General features: G+C 36.3%; 1 protein-coding gene across 47 annotated transcripts in view; it reads left to right on the top strand.

Annotated features, from left to right (window-relative positions):
- LOC126742793 (uncharacterized) overlaps window positions 1-20,410 on the top strand; it is a 255,085-nt gene that overhangs the window by 228,332 nt on the left and 6,343 nt on the right. For 46 of the 47 annotated variants that reach the window (XM_050449953.1, XM_050449852.1, XM_050449861.1 and 43 more), the window contains 10 exons: window positions 559-659; window positions 714-795; window positions 6,931-7,038; window positions 7,094-7,189; window positions 7,244-7,497; window positions 7,560-7,683; window positions 8,435-8,638; window positions 8,732-10,503; window positions 17,433-17,592; window positions 17,651-17,812. In XM_050449953.1, the coding sequence (XP_050305910.1) occupies window positions 559-659; window positions 714-795; window positions 6,931-7,038; window positions 7,094-7,189; window positions 7,244-7,497; window positions 7,560-7,683; window positions 8,435-8,638; window positions 8,732-10,503; window positions 17,433-17,592; window positions 17,651-17,812 (3,063 nt within the window). The remainder of the gene's footprint in view (window positions 1-558; window positions 660-713; window positions 796-6,930; window positions 7,039-7,093; window positions 7,190-7,243; window positions 7,498-7,559; window positions 7,684-8,434; window positions 8,639-8,731; window positions 10,504-17,432; window positions 17,593-17,650; window positions 17,813-20,410) is intronic. The other variant, XM_050449651.1, reaches the window with a different exon arrangement.

The following is a 20,410-nucleotide window of genomic DNA, read 5'->3' as shown; positions in this document are numbered from 1 at the left end:
TAGTAGGAAAAGCAACGGCCCCAAAGTGCCACTTTGTAAAGTTCCAAGTTCGCAGTTATACTAACTTGAGAAATCACCCACTTTTACAACTAAAGATCATATACAGAGTGACCCATTTGTTTTTGGGTCACCCTGATAAAAAGTTTGCAAGACCGAGACCAGGTTCGCCACCTACGAAGGGGTTAATGGAACCTTGTCTTGCCAGTTCCACCTCAGTCTCACATCCCTGCAAGCCTTTCCAATGCTTTTCTGCATTCTTGGACTAGCGCGGAGCTGGTAGTTTAGGTGAAGTTACTTAAATATAATCCCTATATCATCTAACCTAAGTAGTAGTAGTAGTAAAGGTAGGAGAGCTAGAGATCGGCAATAAGACTTTATTAATCCCTTTTCGCCAACCCCAGAATCACCCTCACTAATCACCATCTAACCTACACTATCATGCGTGATTTTGGGCTTAAACTCTGTACTTATATTCTCTAAGTAATTTTATTAGACACCTAATTCAGAGCATTTACAAAAAAACACATGATGTTGAATTAATTTTTGTTTTTAAAACAGCCTCTGACGCCACTCCTGTTGTCCAATTGCCGCCTGCATCACGCAGTTCTTTTCTAAGTAATTTGGAAGCCCTCGTGCCCGTCATGGACACAATACCTGAGGTAAAGTACAAATTTAATTAATTAGTTAATTCATTCATATAATTAATTGGGCAGGAAAGTAAAAGCCCTGGAACGGCGGTAGCGAACGAAAATATCCGTCCGTGCTGCATACGGTCGATGACGTCAAGAATAAGAAGTAAGTCTCTTCTCTATCATTCTAATTAAAACATAATTTTTACTCAATCACTCTAAAGAGCTTATTAAACATATTATTATTTCTAACTCTCTCACTCATGTTTAATGTTTAAGGGTATTATTCACCCACAAATTCCAGTGATTTTGGTCGGAATAGTGATAATGAATTAAATTTTGGAAAATTTGATTTCTCAGGGATGAGTTAAACATTCCATTCCACAGTCCCGAAAAATATCGGAAAATATTGTTTGATTTTAGCGGACTGTATATAAAAAAAAGAACTAATGAGATTTGGTTCAAACACTGCTAACGTTAATTAAAATCGACAAAATAAAAGGATACTATACGTTCAAAAAAGCAAGATTTATTTTTCCTTTTATTTACAAAGTGTAAGAACTTAACTAGTGAAATTTGCGAGAGATAACAAAATAAAATTAAAAGGTTACGCGTGTGCCTCGCCGAGTTCTCTCGCCAGTAGGGATGGCTGCCTAATACTAGAACTGATCCCGCGGAACTGATCCTTACAGTTGGAACAGTGGACTACCTGATCCACTAGAAATGTTATGAGTCCAAGTTCGAGTCCGGACTGGTTTACGTTTAAACGATAATGCCAAGTACAAGTAGCGCGAAGCGCCACCGCCCTCGGACCGGTGTTTGTTTATGTCGTATTGATGGTTCCTGGATTGGAGTCCGAACTAATTTTGTTTGGTGTGATGCGGACGGACTGGCACTGTTTTGTTGATATTCCGAAATAGTCGAAATACTCTTACCTTATTATTATTATTGTAGTGTGGGTTTTAAATTACAACTGATGGGGATTTACTCTATGTTATAATAACCACAGTAGGTACCTATTTATTTTTAAGTATTAAACACAGAACAAAAATGGTATTTATTTCTTAATCCAAAAAAATATAACAAAAAACATACTCTAGTAGTAAACAGCAGAAAAATACAAAACAAAAATAAAACGTTCTTATAAAAAATATAATACCTACATAGGAAACAAAAAGTACATTTTAGGAACTGCAAAAAGTACAAAACAAAACTAATTTTCTATAATTTTAACGACCTACGGACGGACGGAGGACGACAAGTTGCTGTGCTTCCAAAAATAGTAAGGTAATTTAATATCAATACCGACAAATAATCGATGTTTTAAAAATAATTTAGTAGTAGCTACTAATTTTAAACGAATGGCATTTTTGTTAACATTTAGTTATTTGGTTATTATGCTTTTTTTGTTTAAATAATATCGCAAAGAGTTCATTAATTTTTCTTAATACGTTTTTTTTTTGATTTTCGATTCGGTTTTAAGTTTTGGTTTTTTTTTTATAAACATTAATCGGCGTCATTTTAGTTCCATAGGCCGCAATATACTTGGACTCCGTTCGGAGGTCGGACTCGAACTTGAAACTGATCCGTGGAACAGGTATTTGCTTGGACTGGATCAGTTCGGAACTGATCCGTAAAATTTGTTGGATCAGCCATCCCTACTCGCCAGACTCCTTTTCGATCGCGTCGTTCGACCCTGTTAGGCGACAGCGCGTGTTGGAGAAGAGTGCGCCAGTGCGGAAGCGAACTGAATAAAATATGTGTGTAAGCGTTATTGCCGCGACTTCGTTAAACGCACTTTAATTTTGGAAGAACGCTCACCCATAAACTAAAACGAAACATTGCCCCCCACCTTGAAAGTGTCCACTTTCAAAACTACAAGTGTCACTAAAACTTTCACTTAATTGTTTACAAAACACAGTCATAATCAGTTCTTTGGCAATGGGCAAATCTTGGCAAAAGATCGCTTGATAAGACCCTTCCTGGTCTTTATGCTGGCAACCCTCGAGATTCCGTCCTTGCCTGGGTGAAGGTGATCAATCCTCCCTAACAGCCACTTGCATGGAGGTAAATTGTCTTCTTTTACGACAACTAAGTCGCCAATATTTAGCTGGTCGTAATTAGTCCGCCATTTGAGACGCTGCTGCAGCTCCGAAATGTATTCAAGAGACTATCTTCTCCAAAAATGCTGCTGTAGTCTCTGGATTTGCTCGAAATGGGAGAGGCGGTTCTCAGGCAACTCCGTATAGTCTGCTTCAGGTACCATCATCACAGGCCGTCCGATTAAGAAATGGAAGGGGGTTAAAGGTGCATAATCTGACGGATCAGCGGATAATGGAGACAGGGGACGCGAGTTTAAGACTGCCTCAATTTGAACCAGCAAGGTATAAAATCGTTCGAATGTTAATACAGCATTACCTGCAACACGCTTGAGATGATGTTTAGTTGCCTTTACACCGACTTCCCATAGGCCCCCAAAATGTGGGGAATGAGGGGGGATAAACGACCATGAAATACCCTCATTATTTATGTATTCAGTCAAAGAGGTTTTGTTTTCTAATAAAAGGGTATCAAGTTGCTTTAGTTCTTGATTCACCTCTAAAAAATTACTCCCGTTATCTGAGTATACTTAGTCAGGTTTACCCCGCCGTGAAACAAATCGTTTAAAAGACGCGAGAAAAGCTTCCGTCGTAAAGTCCGAGACTAACTCGAGGTGTATGGCCCGCGTTACAAAACAAATGAATAGGCATATGTAGGCCTTCGTGACCTTGAAGCCACGACCTTGTCTATCTTTAACCGAAAATGGTCCCGCGTAATCCACGCCTGTGGTGAAAAACGGTGGAGCTGGATTAACCCGATTCTTTGGTAAATTCCCCATTATAGGGCAAATAGGAGTAGGATTTGCCCTGAAGTAATATACACAATCACGGTAGATTTTTCTAGCTAGGTTTCCTCCTGCCAAAGGCCAAAAGCTTTCACGAATAGAAGAAAGCAAAAGCTGAGGACCTGGATGAAGTAACAGTTTATGCCACTTGAGGAAGAGCAATTTGGTAAATTCATGTTTCGCGGACAAAATAATAGGATGCCTTTTATGATAACTAAAATTTGAATTTGTCAGTCTTCCTCCTACTCTAAGAACACCGCTTTTATCTAAAAAAGGATGCAGTTTAGCCAATTTGCTCCTTTTATCTACAAACTTATTACTGGCTAGTGCACGGATCTCATCGAAAAAACAACTATGTTGAGAAAGTTTTACAAGGGTGTTTAAAGCGTATTTATTTTCGTATGCTTCGAGTGGTCCAAATTTGCGCTCTTCTTTAGTCATAAGACAATTTTGTTTAAACCTAAGGCAGTACGCGATTATTCGTTCCAACTTACCTAAGCTGGAATATTTAGAAAAGTCAATAACAGATTCGATAGGAATGGCAGTATTTGCTTGGACTATTTTTCGCAATTCAGGAAGATTCTCTCGAGAGATAAAAATTTTGGGCCACGCGTCTTCATTTAATTTCAACCAAGGTGGACCAAACCAATAAACACCAAGAGATAAAAGCTCGTTTGGATTAACACCTCGAGAAACGTAGTCGGCAGGGTTGTCCTTTGTTGGAACGTGTTTCCAATCTCTAAGATCTGAGAGCTCCTGAATTGCTACAACACGATTAGCCAGAAAAACTTGTAAAGAGTTTGGAGCCATACCTAACCATCCCAATACGATTGTAGAGTCGCACCAATAAACAATCCTATTTACAAAAACATTCAAAGATAATTTTACTTTGTTTGTTAGCCTAGCAAGTAACAAGGCAGCTGTAAGTTCTAATCTGGGAATTGTTTGCGTCTTTAGAGGCGCCACCTTTGATTTTGCACATACAAGTCTGACTAAAACGTCACCATTAATATTTGTCGATTTGATATATACACATGCACCATAGGCGCAAGCAGAAGCGTCTGAAAACCCATGTATTTCAACTTGTATGGCATTTGTACAAACAACTCGACGACTTATTTCCAGGTTGTTTAAAAGGTTTAGTTGATCACGAAATACTAACCACCTTGTATAGAGACTATATGTCAAGGAATTGTCCCATCCTATCTTTTCTAACCAGATGTCACGTAGAATTATTTTTGCTAAAATAGTAGTAGCGCTCAACAGACCCAAAGGGTCGAATAATTGTGCTATTTCGGACAGAACAACACGTTTAGTAATATTTTTTCGTGTCACTAATTTTATAAAATAATCTTTTTGGCCATTCCAGAATACCCCAAAGTCTTAGTATTTTGGTTTACGCCCAAATCAATTAAATCAGCTTTGTCGGCAGTATGCATACCCTCTAAAACTTGGCTACTATTGGACACCTATTTTCGAATATGAAATCCCGCCTTGCTAAGTAACAAAGATATGTTATTTCCAATTTCTATAGTTCTTTCTATGCTGTCGGATCCCGTGAGGAGATCGTCGACATAGAAATCTTCCTTTATTGCTCGGGGCTCTTCAGGGAATTCCACCTCGCATTCTATACCTAACTGGTAAAGGCATCTTATGGCTAAAAACGCTGCCGACTTGGTGCCATAAGTAACTGTAACTGCGTTGTAGAGAACTTTGATTTTCATTTATTTGACACATACGGTACATTTTCTCCACGTTCGCAGCTATAACGTAATTATGCTGTCTATATCGTACCAAAATAGTAAAAAGATCTGACTGGATTGTAGGACCTGTAATTTGCAAGTCATTAAGAGAGACTCCAGAGCTACTAGGACACGATGCGTCAAATACGACTCGGAGCTTTGTCGTTAAACTGCTTTCTTTTAACACGTCATGGTGAGGCATGTAATTACAAATTAAGTCGTCCTGTTTAACGATTTTAACTTTACGCATGTGCCTTAATAATTCATACTCTTTTATGAATTTATAATACTCTGCTTTAAATGATTCATCGCGATCAAACTTGCGTTCAAGTGATAAAAAACATTTTTCAGCTATGTCACATGAATTTCCTAGCCTATCTGGACTTTCTAATAAAGGAATCGTTACAACAAATCTATTATTTGAATCGCGTTTAAATGTTTTTAGAAAGTGCTGTTCGCAAGCTTTTCCTCGCTCGATAAAATTTTAACAAGCGGAAACTCCTCTATTTCCCAAAAGCGTGTAAGTTGCTTACCTAAATCAACATTTTGAACAAGGTGACACCGCACTTCTTGATGTGCTTCGCTCGATATGCGCCCAGAGACTATATCCAACCAAATTTCGTTTTTTGCGCATATGGACCGTTTGCACCTAATTTTAATTGACCTACACAAATTAAGTCCCAAAAATAATCAGCGCCGATAAGCATGTCTATATCCCCCAGTATATCGAAATTGGGATCAGCTAAAGTTATGTTGTGGGGAATATTCAAATCACGTTTGTTTAACTTAAAATTTGGCAAATTGTTTGCTATGTGGGGTACTACTAAACAAGAAATATCAAGACAAAACCCGTTAACCTTGGATTTAATGCGTGCAATACACTTAACTTTGCACTCAGATTCTGATTCATTAAATCCGCAAATTTTTATGTTAACTGGTGTTTTAGGTACTATAGCCTGTACCATGGCAAAACAAATTAGATTTTATAAAAAAATAAAATATTGAATTAAACGCATACGTTTTGCGTTATGAGTACATAATATATTATAGTGTCCCCACTTAAGTTGTCACCTTCATGGTAATAATAAACCGTTAAAATTTACTTTGTTCTATTTTTTTTACCTGTTGCTTTCATATCCATTGAAATGTCCTCCCATAATTTATCAATCAAGTCCCGATTATGGTGATCTTTTAGTTGGTAGTTGTATAAAATTGATCTAGCCTCTACTAAGACAATTAGTTTTTCTGCGTCCACTTCCATAATTAAAAGTTAAATAACACGTACTAATTCACACTGCTCGTGCAGCCATCCAATAATAAACTGAAAGCAAACAATTCTGTGCACAATGTTTTAACCCAAAACGAGGATCCAGCGATCGACGTCGAGCAGCCTAACTATGACGGAACGAGCCTAAACGTGCCTTAAGGCACGCGACTAACCAGTGTGCGTCGACTCATTTAATTTGCATAGGAACAACAACATGGAACACTTTTAGTCAAAAACGTTTTTGCCTAAAACTGTATTGCTCTTTCTGTGTGCGTTCAGCCTAAGAAATCACGTTCTTTAATGAGCGATTCATGAAGTGGTAACGCTATTAATTTATTTGTGAATTTGCTTTCTCTATCAATCTAAAGACCAACTACTATAGTAGTATAATAGTCTTTCTCTTCCTAGATCTCCAAAGATTAGACGCTTCCGTATTGAAAATCCACAGTGGAATAGTGAGCTCCCAGATGCAAGAAGTCCCCGATTGCTGTGAAAAATTCAGTGAAGTCTTCAATGGTAAAAAAGGACGAATTTGTTTGAACTCATTAACCAGTAAAACATAAAATTGCAGATTTCGTGGAAAAGACCAACCAGGGATTATTGGACGCGTTCCATACCACCGATCATGGAAAATCGAACTGCTGTCGTAATTTTTTGGCGGGGAAAAGTATGAAATCACATACCGAGAAAAAGCCGCGTTTAACATTGACTACTTTTACAGACAAAACCTTTGAAAGTCAATTTAATAGGGAGGAAATTATTTCAAGTCCGGCATACGTTACCCATTTAACTGCGATCAGCAAGTCCAGAAATGCTAGTTGGGACTCCGCTATGATTCCCATCGACCATTTAACCCCAGTAAAAGATTCTTCTTTTTCGGAAGCGAACGTTAAAACGTTACAAGATACTAATGACACAACTCGTTACGAGGATTATAATGAGAACGCGCTCATGGAGGATGTCCCATCAGAACAGGTTTTTCCATATAAAAGCGAATAACCCATTACACAGTAAATTATAATACACTTTATTCTTAGATACACTCGAGCCAATATGAGTCTAATAGTAAATCTTATACGCTGGACGAGCATGGCCACATTGAAGAATTTGAGGAGGACGAGAGGCGTTGCTGTTTAGGTGTATTAGAATTAAAAGTTGATGGTAAGTATAGGGTACCACAACATATTTGGTTTTCCGAGACTGTCTAGATGGCCTCTCTGCATTCCTTTATAAATGTTGTTATGCAACTTCATATTGTGTATTAAGTAATCTAAGTAAGTTTCCCTTGAGCAACTATGTGACAGCACAACAAACACATAGCACGTATATGCCCAGAATATTTAATTGGCATATTCATATATGCCAACAATATATAATATCTCAGTTGGCATCTGATACGAGGCATATTCAGGATATAGCGCAAGTCACCATAAAACGTATGCCCTTAAACCATTAAGAGGCTAGAATTAGTAAGCTTTGAGTTCAACAGGTTCACAGGGGCAAGGGAGGTGTTTTGTTTACGAACATATTCATCGATTCTCTGTTGTCAAGTTTACACGCATTTTCAAAAGAGGGAATTTTCAGCTTTTATCAACACATATAATAATATTAATTTATTTTATATTTATTTAATAATCTAATAATAATAAAATGCATCCTTCATTGACATGTTCTATATACAATAAGTTCCTAATAAAAATTTAGCCAAGAAAAACGTTGCCGGAGGAGTTTTTAGTACAAATATTTCAATACTACAATGCTTTTTCATTTTTATATAACCATTATACTAATAAGACCCTATTAATAAATTGCTTAATTTAGATGCAAAATATTGACAACTGGGGTATAATTCCTCTGGTCACACCCCAGTATAATTCACTAAATAATACAAAATCACCCTCTTGCACTTCAGTCCCGTGCGGTGTCTATGGTACCTGCCCGGATCCTCCCACATCCCTGGTGGATGCCTGCACATCTGACAACGCTGCCGAAAAAGAGACTCCTTCTCGGGAAATCTCCGCTCTAACTCCGGAGGAATTCATCAAAGACATTATTAAAAAATCTAAAGTTATTATTGATAAATTTAATTTGCAGCCGAAAGGTGTGTCGGAATATGGTAAGGGTGTTGTTTCCTTTCTTTTATGTATTTTAAGCCTTATCAGGAATATTCCAATACTTGTATTTGGTAACGAAACTTAATTTTTCACAGCAACCAAAGTGTCTACTAAAGAACCAAAGTGCCCGGACCACAAGTTATTCGGAAAAGGCGGCCCCTGTTGCGACTGCAAGAAACCCATTCCACAAGCGTCGAAAACCACCCAGCCCACCCCTAAACCCAGTCAGGTGCAACCAGTGATGGCGGAAAGGTCGACCCAACCAAGAAGTCTTTTGGTCACTTCCGCTTCTGTTCAGCCCAGTCCGAGGCAATCTAGAGAAGAAGAACGCCAATCTTCGTACTTGTCTACTGTCGTTAGTGAGGAGCAACGAGTTGAGGACTACGGCTTCAATCTCAGTCCTCAGTCCAGCGTTAATCACTCTATTGATGCAGATGATTCTTATCTTGCAGAGGATCGACCAAACAATGCTCCATCCACTTCTTCAGACGATCCAAAAACGTCAACCGTAGCTCAGATTGAGCCAGGAACGCCATCCAAAGCCTCTGTTTCCATTCAACTAAACATCAATCACCAACAAGTTCTGCATCAACCCACTACTACTCTAAAGGACTCAGCAAACGATCCAAAGACTTCCTCAGCTCTTTCCGTTGATATGATAATAAAAGAAGATTCCACTGATCCAAGGACTCCATCAATAAATTCTTTTAAAGTCGAATCTGGTGCTGCAAGTCATAAAAAAACTCCAATAAAACATTCATCGAATGATCCAAAGGCCTTATCAACAACTTCTGCTTGTATCCAACAAAGTTCCCATAGACCAGATACAAGACATACTTCACACGACCCAAAAACTCCATCTACTGCTTTTGCTTGTAATCAGCCAAGTTTTAGTAGTCATATACAAGAGAATGCAAACGATCCAAAGACCCCATCAATAACTTCTGCAGGAATCCAGCCAAGCGTCCATACTCCGAGTACACGACAAATCTCAAATGATCCAAAGACTCCATCTATTGCCTCCGCTTGTAATCAGCCCAGTTTCAGTAGTCATATACAAGACGGTGCAAATGACCCAAGGACCTTATCAATAACTTCTGCCGAAATCCAACTCAGTCCTGTAGTGAGCCGTGAAAAGACTCCATTAAAACATGCCTCGAATGATGCCTGGGTACCATCTCAAGCTTCGGCTTCCGTCCAACCAAGTTTCAATAGTCCAAAGGTGCAACATAACGCAAATGAACCTAGGACGCCATCGAATACGTCCGCCGGAGTGCAATTAACCCCTGCGATAAGCCAAGAAAAACCAGCGATAACACACTCAACAAACGACCCTATGACTCCATCAGAATCTTCTTACGATGCCCAATGCTCTTCTAAAGTCCAAACGAGTTTCGTCAACGAGTGGAGTAAACCTGCACAGGTGTTGACGAAAGCTCCCGCACAACCGATCTCTCGTGATTTTTACAATAAGGAGCCGCAACTGATCAACCTCCCGTGCTCTCCCGAAATGGATTCGGTGATATCTTGTCCGTTCAGTAATGCGCAGCTGCAGAGGCCCACCTGCAGTATCACGGCGACCTTGCAGTGCGTTCCGAAAAATTGGAACTCTACCGCATCGGATTCTTGTCGGAGGTCGACGGTAACCATTTCCTCAACGCATCCTTCCGATCGCTGTCAGAGGAAGAAAATTTATTGCATCGATTCCCCGATGGGTGCTGCGTGTTCTGGACAGTCTTACTCCAATCGCGAGCAGGAGGTGGTGTTGAGGCCCGCGGTAGGAAAGTGTTGCTTTTCAAATGGCGAGCATTTAAAAAAAATGAGTAACGGTTATTGTAAACCGGTGCAACCAATCAAGTCTTCCAGGGTAAGTAATTGTAGTAATCCGCTTATATCACACACATCATCATCACTAATGCTCTTTCGTTATTCAGATTTCCGAGCGAATGGAAAACGGCGGATTTATTACCCATTTCCAAAGTAAATAGCCCTGCTGAGCTCTCACATTATCGTCCTATAAGCATAATTTTATAGGAATTGTTTTGCTGCAAAGACAGGAAAACACTGGCTAACTTTATATACACAGTTTATTTACACATTATTTACAGGTTTTACACTGTTCTACTATAGTTTATAACTAAACGTCGTTAATCGTCTTAAAATAACCGTCTTTAATTGATGCGAGCGTCTTAACTTAACCCTGGAATACTATCGCTAATTCATAGGCTGCTAATACTATTGCTACGTAAAATTTACGTATATATTAAAATACTTGAAACATTAAACTCTTAAAAGGGTTACCTAGCAGAAAATAAAAGACTTGAAAAACTACTGTTTTTATAAATATATATTGAATATAAAATTTATAAACGTGGATAAAAAGGGTAGAAAAAAACTAAAAACATTACTGACATATTTTAATTTGAAGCTCCTCACAAATCGGTTTTTTGCATTTGGGACAGTAGGTAACTGTCATAGGTCTCTTAGCTGAAGGATAAGTTGAATAATTTTTTTCTCTTTGGTTATCCTCTGCAATAGGTTCTATATATTTTTCTTGTTCAGTCATATATAAGTTTGTCTACATAATAGTTTTCCCCCTTGCCAAATAATATTCTGAAAATATATTAAATACGAGTTAATACATGCCATGTTAATCATATTATAAAAACAAAAACTCAAAGGTCATTGTCTAGTTTTACGGTTAGTATAACATATTTTGGCACATTTAATCGAAGGTATCAACTGACCCTTTAGTTGAGTTGTAAGTTTGTATAATATATGGCTTTTTTAAATCAGGTTTAATTTTTCCAATAGTGGTGTGCATTCTGGAAATAAGATTTACTGTTTTATTTTGCTTTGCTTTATATGAAACTAAAGTACTTTTGTGACTATATACAAAAATTGTAGTTCCAACTTGTCGTTCATTTTTATTTTCTTTATTATTTGTAGTGGCAGATGGGTTTTATTTTTCCGAATAGTGCCCACTACCGTAAGACTATATGGTTTTGCTACAAACCGATCTAATAATGGCACAGACGTAAACCAATTATCCATGGTACGTTTCTGTAGTTCAATGAATAGGCTTTGTAAGCTGCTCCATAAAAAAAAATCAACTAATGGTTTACCATATGTATTTGTTGATCTACCCAGATATGGTAAGGCGTTGATTAAATATTTCGTCGCCTCATCACAAATCATTACAATTTTTAGACCATACTTTGACAGTTTATTTGAAATGTACATCCTGAAAGGATATTTTCCTCTAAACCCTACTAATTGTACGTGCCTGGTTTGTAACTTCTTTTACGCAGTCAGAAATTCAAAGTGTCCCTTGCTTGAAAAAGTTTTATTAAAGCAAACTTTTGTTGATAAGTCTTTGAATCTTTTAAAGCAGCAGAAAGTATGTATGGACCCAAAAGCGATTTAAGTTCCACCAGATTTGTTTCAGATACAGTTTGTGATGCCACTTCATAATTTTTATTTTGTCTTATAATTTCCTGATTTGTGTAAAATAAGACTTTGTTTAAAAATGTATCGAGGAAAAATCACTGAAAGTGTGTAACTGGTTGTAGCAATTCCTTAGCCTCTTGTGTTGGATCTGGTCTCACATGATCAATATTTATGGATGGTATTTTTCCTCTCTTTTTAGGTTAAGTTTTCCACATACAACCATTTTTGCCTAGTAAATTTTTAACCTGTGGAAGAACTATGCAGTCTAGAGTGAGTAACTTCATCAGGCGTTACTAGGTTATCCTAAAATAGGAATTACAATATATGTGTATATATATTAAAAAGTAAAAAACAAACTTACCGAAGTACTTGGGGTAGACAACCTAGCTTGAACAATATTAGAGGTGGCTAACAAAATGTGTTTTTCAAGTTATTCTCAAACGTTACCTCAATGTCGTTCTTACCCGGAGCAAAATTAAGATCGGCTACGCTATCGTCAGAGTCACTACCTAGCCACTTACATCTGTTAAACTTTTTTGAGATATTTTTTGGTAATCTAATACTTGCTATCTAGGCTATATCTAATGCTTATCACTATTAACACGTCAAAATTACATCCTAAATAAAATACGGTTAATACTATTGCTACGTAAAAAATACATGTCGGCTTTTAGAAATTCGACTTCAACCAATACTGTAAATACACAGATCAAACTAGTTCAGGCGTGTCATACTCCTGATAGACCGCTCAAAGCGCTACTGAGCGCCAAGGTGGGAGAAGGTAATAAAATTGTAGTGACACGCTAAATAGTGCTGTCCGCACGTAAATATTACGTACAATAGCATTCCAGGGTTAAAATAGTCTTTCGTCATCTGTAATTATTCTCGCCAGAGACAACCGAAGAGACGCGCAACTGTGCGCTAATAAAATATCCGATTATTTTCCATCTTTGTCTCGCTTCGTGAAAAGTGAACGTAGATGGCGCAGATAGCGTTTGCCGCCATAATTCAAACCTCGGCTATTAAGCATTTAATGATTTATTTTAATTAAAATCAGCCAATATGTCTCAGAAGTCAGAACCTCAGATTCATGTTCTGAGACAGAACGGCTGATTTTAATTTAAAACAAATAAAAAGTTATTGATATGTTTTTAATTGCTCAGAACGATGGCAGACTTTAATTAAAACAATGCAATTTAATAACATTTAAATTGGGGAACTAAATAAACTAAATATAATTCTAAAACGTTTTGTATTGTATTTTCAGTATATGGTATAACTATAATATGTGCATGCATTTTCTTAGTTATTTTCATAATTTATAATTTAAGACGGTAACACTAACATGCTTATACATAAATGCAATTAAAATATAGAAAGATTTTAATTATCACAGTACTATAATAATATTCCAAAAAATATATCCTTTGGTGTAACACTTAAAACAAAAAAAGTTTAATGTTTTGCTGAAGATGCTTATATCGTTAGCGAAACAGGTATCCAGAATAAATGAAATTGATTTGGTAAAGTGGTAAAACTGTTTTTCTACTAATTAGTAAAGCATAGATAAGTCTGTTCTATTATATAATAATGAAATACTGTTAAATTTGTATGTGTATGAAATACATGTACACATGTTTCATTATTTATGATCCAATATTTTTTTAATCAATAAAAATTAATTAAAAGAATAAAACAGCTTACAGCTAAATTTAAAATAGCAGCAGATAGTCAGCACAGATAGTCCGAACAAATGTTATTCTTGTAATTATTCTATATTTATTTGTATTTATTTTATATTTTAATTATTATATATTTATTAAAGTTATATTATAAAAATTAAATTCATTTGACTATTTATGTTAGTTTTTTAATTTTTTTTTGCAAATCTCTTAATTTTTCATTTTGAACCCCCATGGAATACCTATTTTAACTACAGCCTTAACAATTACTTTAATGAACATATTTCTGTTCCTAACACAAGTCAAAATACTAAAATCTGTATCCTACAAAAAATTACAACTACTAACTACTGTAACCAAGTTCACCTAAATCTGGTAGGTAATAAAATACGTAAAATTTAAGCACTCGTCCAAAATCTCAAATAATGATCTAAAACAAAACAAAATTAATCAGCACCAACAACTATTCAGCCATATTGAAATAGACGTGTTTTGTGATTGCACTGTTGCCGTACTTAATTAAAATTTTAGAAATACTAGAGAATTGGACACAAGCTATCCCGTATTTTTGCATTCATTTAGACGAAGATGGAAGAATGTTTTCTCTTGCCTGCTCTGTACTTTCTCTTAACTCTTATACAGATTTTGCCTGCTCTGGTAATTAAATACATTTAGCATTGCGAAAGATTAGTATTGTGGCGCCACCTTAGCTCACCTTTTATAAGGGAAGAGAGAGACAACGAAATACAATATATACAGATTAAAGAGAGCAACAACAATAGGATAAAAATTTCTATCTAGTTGCACGTCTTTGGTTGTCTCTGTTCTCGCACTGCTGCCGGTGGTTTTCTTCCTCTAGGCGCCGGCAATAGATCGGTCGATCGGGTGATCGATTCCATTAAATTTTAGGACAGGGAGGGCGTTAAATATTTTATTTCTCGTCTTTTAATTAATTTTTCCCACAACTCGGCCATCCTGTGCCAAATTCGACCCGAATGTTCCTGAATCTTCTTCATCTTCTTCGTCGTGGTATGGCACCCAAGGTTTCATATATTCGGCAGTGGTTGAACTCTTAACCGGTCCATCATGATATCCCTCTTTTTGCACATCATAAGTATCATTAGGTTTTGTCTTAATTATCTTATATGGTCTCAAGAACTTTGGTCTTAGCTTGGTACCTGGCCCTATTTGAGTCCACTTTATCGCAACTAGGTCACCAATCTGATATTTCCTTGCTATTTATTTATTTTTCCTTGTTTTTCTTTCCTTATTAAATTATACGTCTTTTTATTTTCTTCTTGTTCTTTAATCAGTTGCTTTTTCGCTTCTCTTCCTAATTTATCTCTATCTTCTTCGAACTGTTTTTTTGCTTCTTGTTCTAGCAGCTCTTTAATTTTGTATTCTGTTTTATTACTCATTCTAAGACCTATTAGTAACTCATAAGGAGTGGTGTTAATGCTCCTTTGATAGGTTGAATTTTTAGCACTTTGTACGTCATCTACATGTTGATACCATTTTCCAGGATCATCCACTGATAGTTTAGACAAAACTGAAACTATAATTGAATTAATTCTTTCAATTTGGCCGTTAGCTCTTGGTAATCCTGTTGTAATGGTAAGATGATAATTATCATTTTGTTTGCAGTAATCTTTAAATTCTTGTAAAGTAAAAGCAGTCCCTCGGTCTGATATAATATTCACTGGATTCACCAAAGTTTTTTCTTTGCAACTCTAACTTTGCAATAACTTCTTTAGTCGTTGTCGATTTAGTAGTTAATAATATCAAGAATGTGATGGTACTTTTTATGGGTACTCTTTAACGGTCCTAAGTGGTCAATATGCAGAGTTTGCAATGGGTAACTGTCTTTATGCAGAGGATGTAAGAACCCTTCCTATTTTCCTTTTTCTATTTGACAAAATACATGGCACGCATGAACTTATTATTCTCTCTATCTTATGCTTGAATGTAATACTCTTTTGTGATTGCACCTTCTGTTTTCTTAACTGAGAAATGACCTTCTTTGTGAGCTTTCCTTATTATGTCGCTACAACTAAAAATCCTCGTCATTAATCATCTTATAAACAACGTCATCTTTTAATATATAATTTTCAAAAGCCTTGTCATCTTTAATTAACTCTTTAATAGCTTTTATTTCAGTGTCTTCTTCCTGTAATCTTTTAATCTTATTATTTAGGCTATCCATAGCAATCATCATTATTGGATACCTACTCAATGCATCTACATGACGCATGGCAGATCCAGATCTATCTATAATTGTGTAGTTAAAGTCTTCTAAAAGTGATACGTGTAGGTAATTCTTTCTTGGAAATAGTTTTTTAAATGCGGCGCAATCTGTCACTATTTTAAATGAATGTCCTAACAGATACACTCTTAACTTCTTTAAAGCTTCAATGATGGCTAAAACTTCCAATTCGTAAGATGAATATTTTCTCTTAGCGTCTGTCGTCTTTTTGCTAAAAAAGTAAATTGGATGCATTAGGTTATCATCATAAGACTTTTGCATCAATATACGTCCATATCCATCTATAGAAGCATCAGTGTGAAGCTCCATTTCTGCTCCTTGCTTATAAATTTGTAGAACCAGCTTTTCACATTTCCTAACCTTTCGAAAATACTGGAAAAAGCCATGCACCAGCAATTAAAAACGTTTTTTATAGATAATAAATTATTCCTGATGCCCAGTCAGGGTTCAGATCCCGGCATGGTATGGAAACAGCAGTATTGCATGTATGCGATGATATTCTTCGCGCTATGGATAATAAAAAAGCTACTGCAATGGTGCTGTTAGACTATAGTAAAGCATTTGATACTCTTGATCATTCTATTTTGCTTGCTGCCAAATTAAAATATTTTGGCCTACACGACTCAGTTTTATATCTTCTTTGTGATTATTTGGCTAATAGAGTGCAAAGAGTACGTCTCGGCTCAGCATTTTCGCAATATGTAGTTATTGGTCAGGGAGTTGAATCCCCAGTGACCACTTTTGTTTGATTTTATTGAGTTTCTTAAAACATGCAAGTCGCATCAATACGCGGATGATGTTCACCTTTATCACTCATTTTCAATTAATCAAATCAATACCGCAATAGGGAATATAAACTATAACTGGAAACAGGGGAATGCAGAAATAAATTTGGTCGTCACCGGTGCATTTTACGTTTTGAGAGATAACAACTCAGCCACCAGAATGATTTCACTCAATCTGACAACCATGGTTATCTTACCTCTTGTCGTTAAATGACATTTGACAGCTACGATGTTTTACAGTAATGACAGGTAATAGTTGTGTGGAGTTTAAGCCGCGTTCATACATCCGTTGGCTCTAATTGCCATTATTACTAAAAAATCCTCTTCCAGACTGTAAAATAGTGAAAATTGCTTAAAATGCATAAACCTCGATCCTAATTTGCCCTGCAACCCGACGCAATTTCACCCAAATTACTGGAAAACCTAAAAGTTTTACTCGCGGCAAATCGTATCCATTTATGCACAACTGCGCCGTTAATTAATCAAACTTTCGCTTTAAATTCCGCATATTCCGGACATGATAAGCGCCCAGCAGAATAAATTCATTTAACCACGATTTTCTGCATATTATAACTTTTGCGTGACAAGCGTGACCCATTTTTTTTTTAAATTTTAGCCTCTTTCGAAATTAAAATGCCGAGACCAGCCGCAACAGTCACCCTCCTGCCTGTCCGGATCAAAATCGAAAACGGTACCGCAAATATGTCACCCCAAACCAGAACCATCGATTAGTAAGGGCTGTAAGGGTTGCTGCGCACCCCTATCACCAATATGCAGTAAAATTAATTAATATAAATTTAAAAATGTGTTTTGTTGAAATTTGGTACTTTTAAGGTCGAGATAAGTCGATTTGCGTTAACCAGTACTGCAAATGTAAGTCGAATTGTCTGGGGACATTTTCAAGGGAGTTGTCGAAAGATTGTGCCGGAATGTCTAATTATCCCATCCCGCCATCATGTTCGAAGGCAGGATGTTGGAAGACCAGAAACTCTAAATGTAGGTCTAATAAAGGGAGCAAGTGCTCTCATGATGTACGGAATGTTTAGGGCAAAAATTTCGTGCTCTCTCTGAAACTAGCGGATTAATTAAATAACAATTTTTTTTTTGGAAACTTATTAAATTTTTATGAAAGTCGGTAGATAAATAGGGAAATTATCGAGGATTTTGACTTTGATTTAAAGAGTTATTATTGCTTCTGAATATATCAAATTATGTACATTTTTTTATACATATAACTATATGTCTTTTTTATAGAATACCTATATTATATTCCATTTTTTTTTGAAAATTGATATAAAATTGGGAATATTAATAATAATTTTTGCTTTAATTTATAACTTTAGGTTCCCAAAAGTTTCATTTATTTTGAATCAATCAAGTTTCTAGACTTTTGCTTGGAAAAAAAATCCTCTCTAATGACCCCGTTTTTATAAAAATCACTGCGAAATTAAGGAAACTCGATGATTTTGGCTTTAAAATGTAAAAATTTTCTTTTTCTTATACTCCGCGATAAGACAATCTTTAATATATATTTTACGGCTAATGTGTTAAAGTGGCTAACCACTTATCTAAATATTATGTTTATTCTCCAGTTAATATACAGGATGTCTACTATAAAAACCGCCAAACTTTAAAAAGTGATTATATAAGTCATTTGCAACAAAAAAGTCGTATAGAATTTTTTCGAAAAGTTGATTGAAATTTTTTGATTTTATCAAATTTGTTTATTTTTTTTTTATATAAACAAGAATATATCTGTTATTCTTACCATCACATAAAACTTAGATATACCATCTGAAAGAGAATTAAATTTGTTATAAGATGGGTATATTAAAGTTTTTGAGTAATTTTTTATACCGGGTGTTATCAGAAGTTAAATGTAACATTTGGGAAATGTGCAAAATTAGTGGTACTCGTATCTTCTTCGTTGTCGTTTTTCTAAAATTTGGTAATTAGGGATATGTTTTTTTTTCAGCAAAAACTACTGTATTTAAGATGCTTTCCAATGGTATACTTACTTTTGTGATAGCTATTTGTTTTCACAGCAATATCATGGGCAAAAGAAAAAAAACCACAAAAATTTAAAATTTTCAAATTTTATATTTCTTGATTGACCAAAATTAAAAAATCAAAATTTCATTATACAAACCTAAGATTATAACAATTGTTCAAAATGTCTTCCCTCTTGTTGAATACATTTGATGCATCTTTTTCTGATTTTTATGATAGGTAGGACACGGGTTAAAGGGGTAATTCACACGTACCTATTTCACCCAGTTGAGTTCCGGCTCAAGGCTGCCCAAAAACTGCCAATTCACGTTCTCCCTGTCGTGGCCTGTCCTCCGTACACTTGGTGTTGCCGGATTGTCACTATTATACCACATCCCCCCTTTTTTCTTTGAGGTAATGGACTTCCTAGTCTTGTCACACTTTCACAGACTGTTCACTTTTTATATATCTATTTACACTTAGTTAATAACTTAAAACTAGTTTAGTCTTTACCGATTTTTGACGGCACTAATGAGTAACGATTTGCACAACGAGACCTTGGAAGCCAAACCTCTCGCCCCAATCTAGTCACGTATGTCCCTGCTCTCATTTGTGGCTCTGGAATAGGTTCTGCAGGAACCACCTCGATGTCTACATTAGGTTGGACATTGTCTTCTCTTTCTGGTGGCTGTTCTCTCCCTTCTACTACCTGACCCCTCTCTTCCCTCCCCCCAAAATGAAAAACACTTTGGGTTGACTCATTGTCATCGAATAAATGTTGGAATTCAAATGGTTCGTGAGGGTGATGGTTCAAAAGAAGGCTTGCTTTTATCAGGTGTGATCTGTTTCGCCGATAGTGCTTGTTATCAGCTATGACGACATATGACCTAGGTTCAGGGCCTTCATTGGCCACTATGCCATATTTCTTTAAGTTGGTAATCCAAACTCGGTCATTGATATTTAAGGGAGAAGCCTCTGTAACATTGTGGTGCTTGTTAAAATTTTCTGTGTATGTTTGAGTTTCAATTTTGTCATATATTCGGGTAGATACTTCCAATTAGGTATTAAAGTCACTTTATTTGTTGGTAAGGTTGTCCGGCGTGTTCTGCCTATTATTAACTCGACATGGAAAAATCCACACTGCAGTTTGGACCTTCTATAGCTCAACAATCCTAAATTGGGATCTTCTGACTTAAGAATGATTTTCTTAGCAATCTTTACAGCCTGGCCATTAGATTGCGGGTAGTGAGGACTACTTGTTACATGTTGAAACCCATATTTTACGGAAAAGTCTTTGAAAAGCTGGTTGGCAAAACAAGGTACATTATCGGAACGAATACTTTCTGGGATTCCCCACCTAGCAAAGAATGTTCTTAGTTTTGTAATGCTACTAAGTAGTTCCTTTTATTTGCTTCAAATAAATCTAAACCTATAACTTGCCAAGGGTACTCGGGCACTTCCGAGGGTATAAGTGGTTCTATTGGGGTCGTTCTGTGTTCTATGCATTCCTTGCAAGCAGAAACTTTGTCCTCAATATGTTTGGTGATACCAGGCCACCAGACTGTTTCCTTCGCTCGAGCTCGACACTTGGAGATTCCTAGATGT

Source organism: Anthonomus grandis, chromosome 1 (assembly GCF_022605725.1).
Source record: "Anthonomus grandis grandis chromosome 1, icAntGran1.3, whole genome shotgun sequence".
Classification (NCBI taxonomy): domain Eukaryota; kingdom Metazoa; phylum Arthropoda; class Insecta; order Coleoptera; family Curculionidae; genus Anthonomus; species Anthonomus grandis.
The sequence above is the reverse complement of the archived record's forward strand: the minus strand, read 5'-3'. Positions and strand labels throughout refer to the sequence as shown.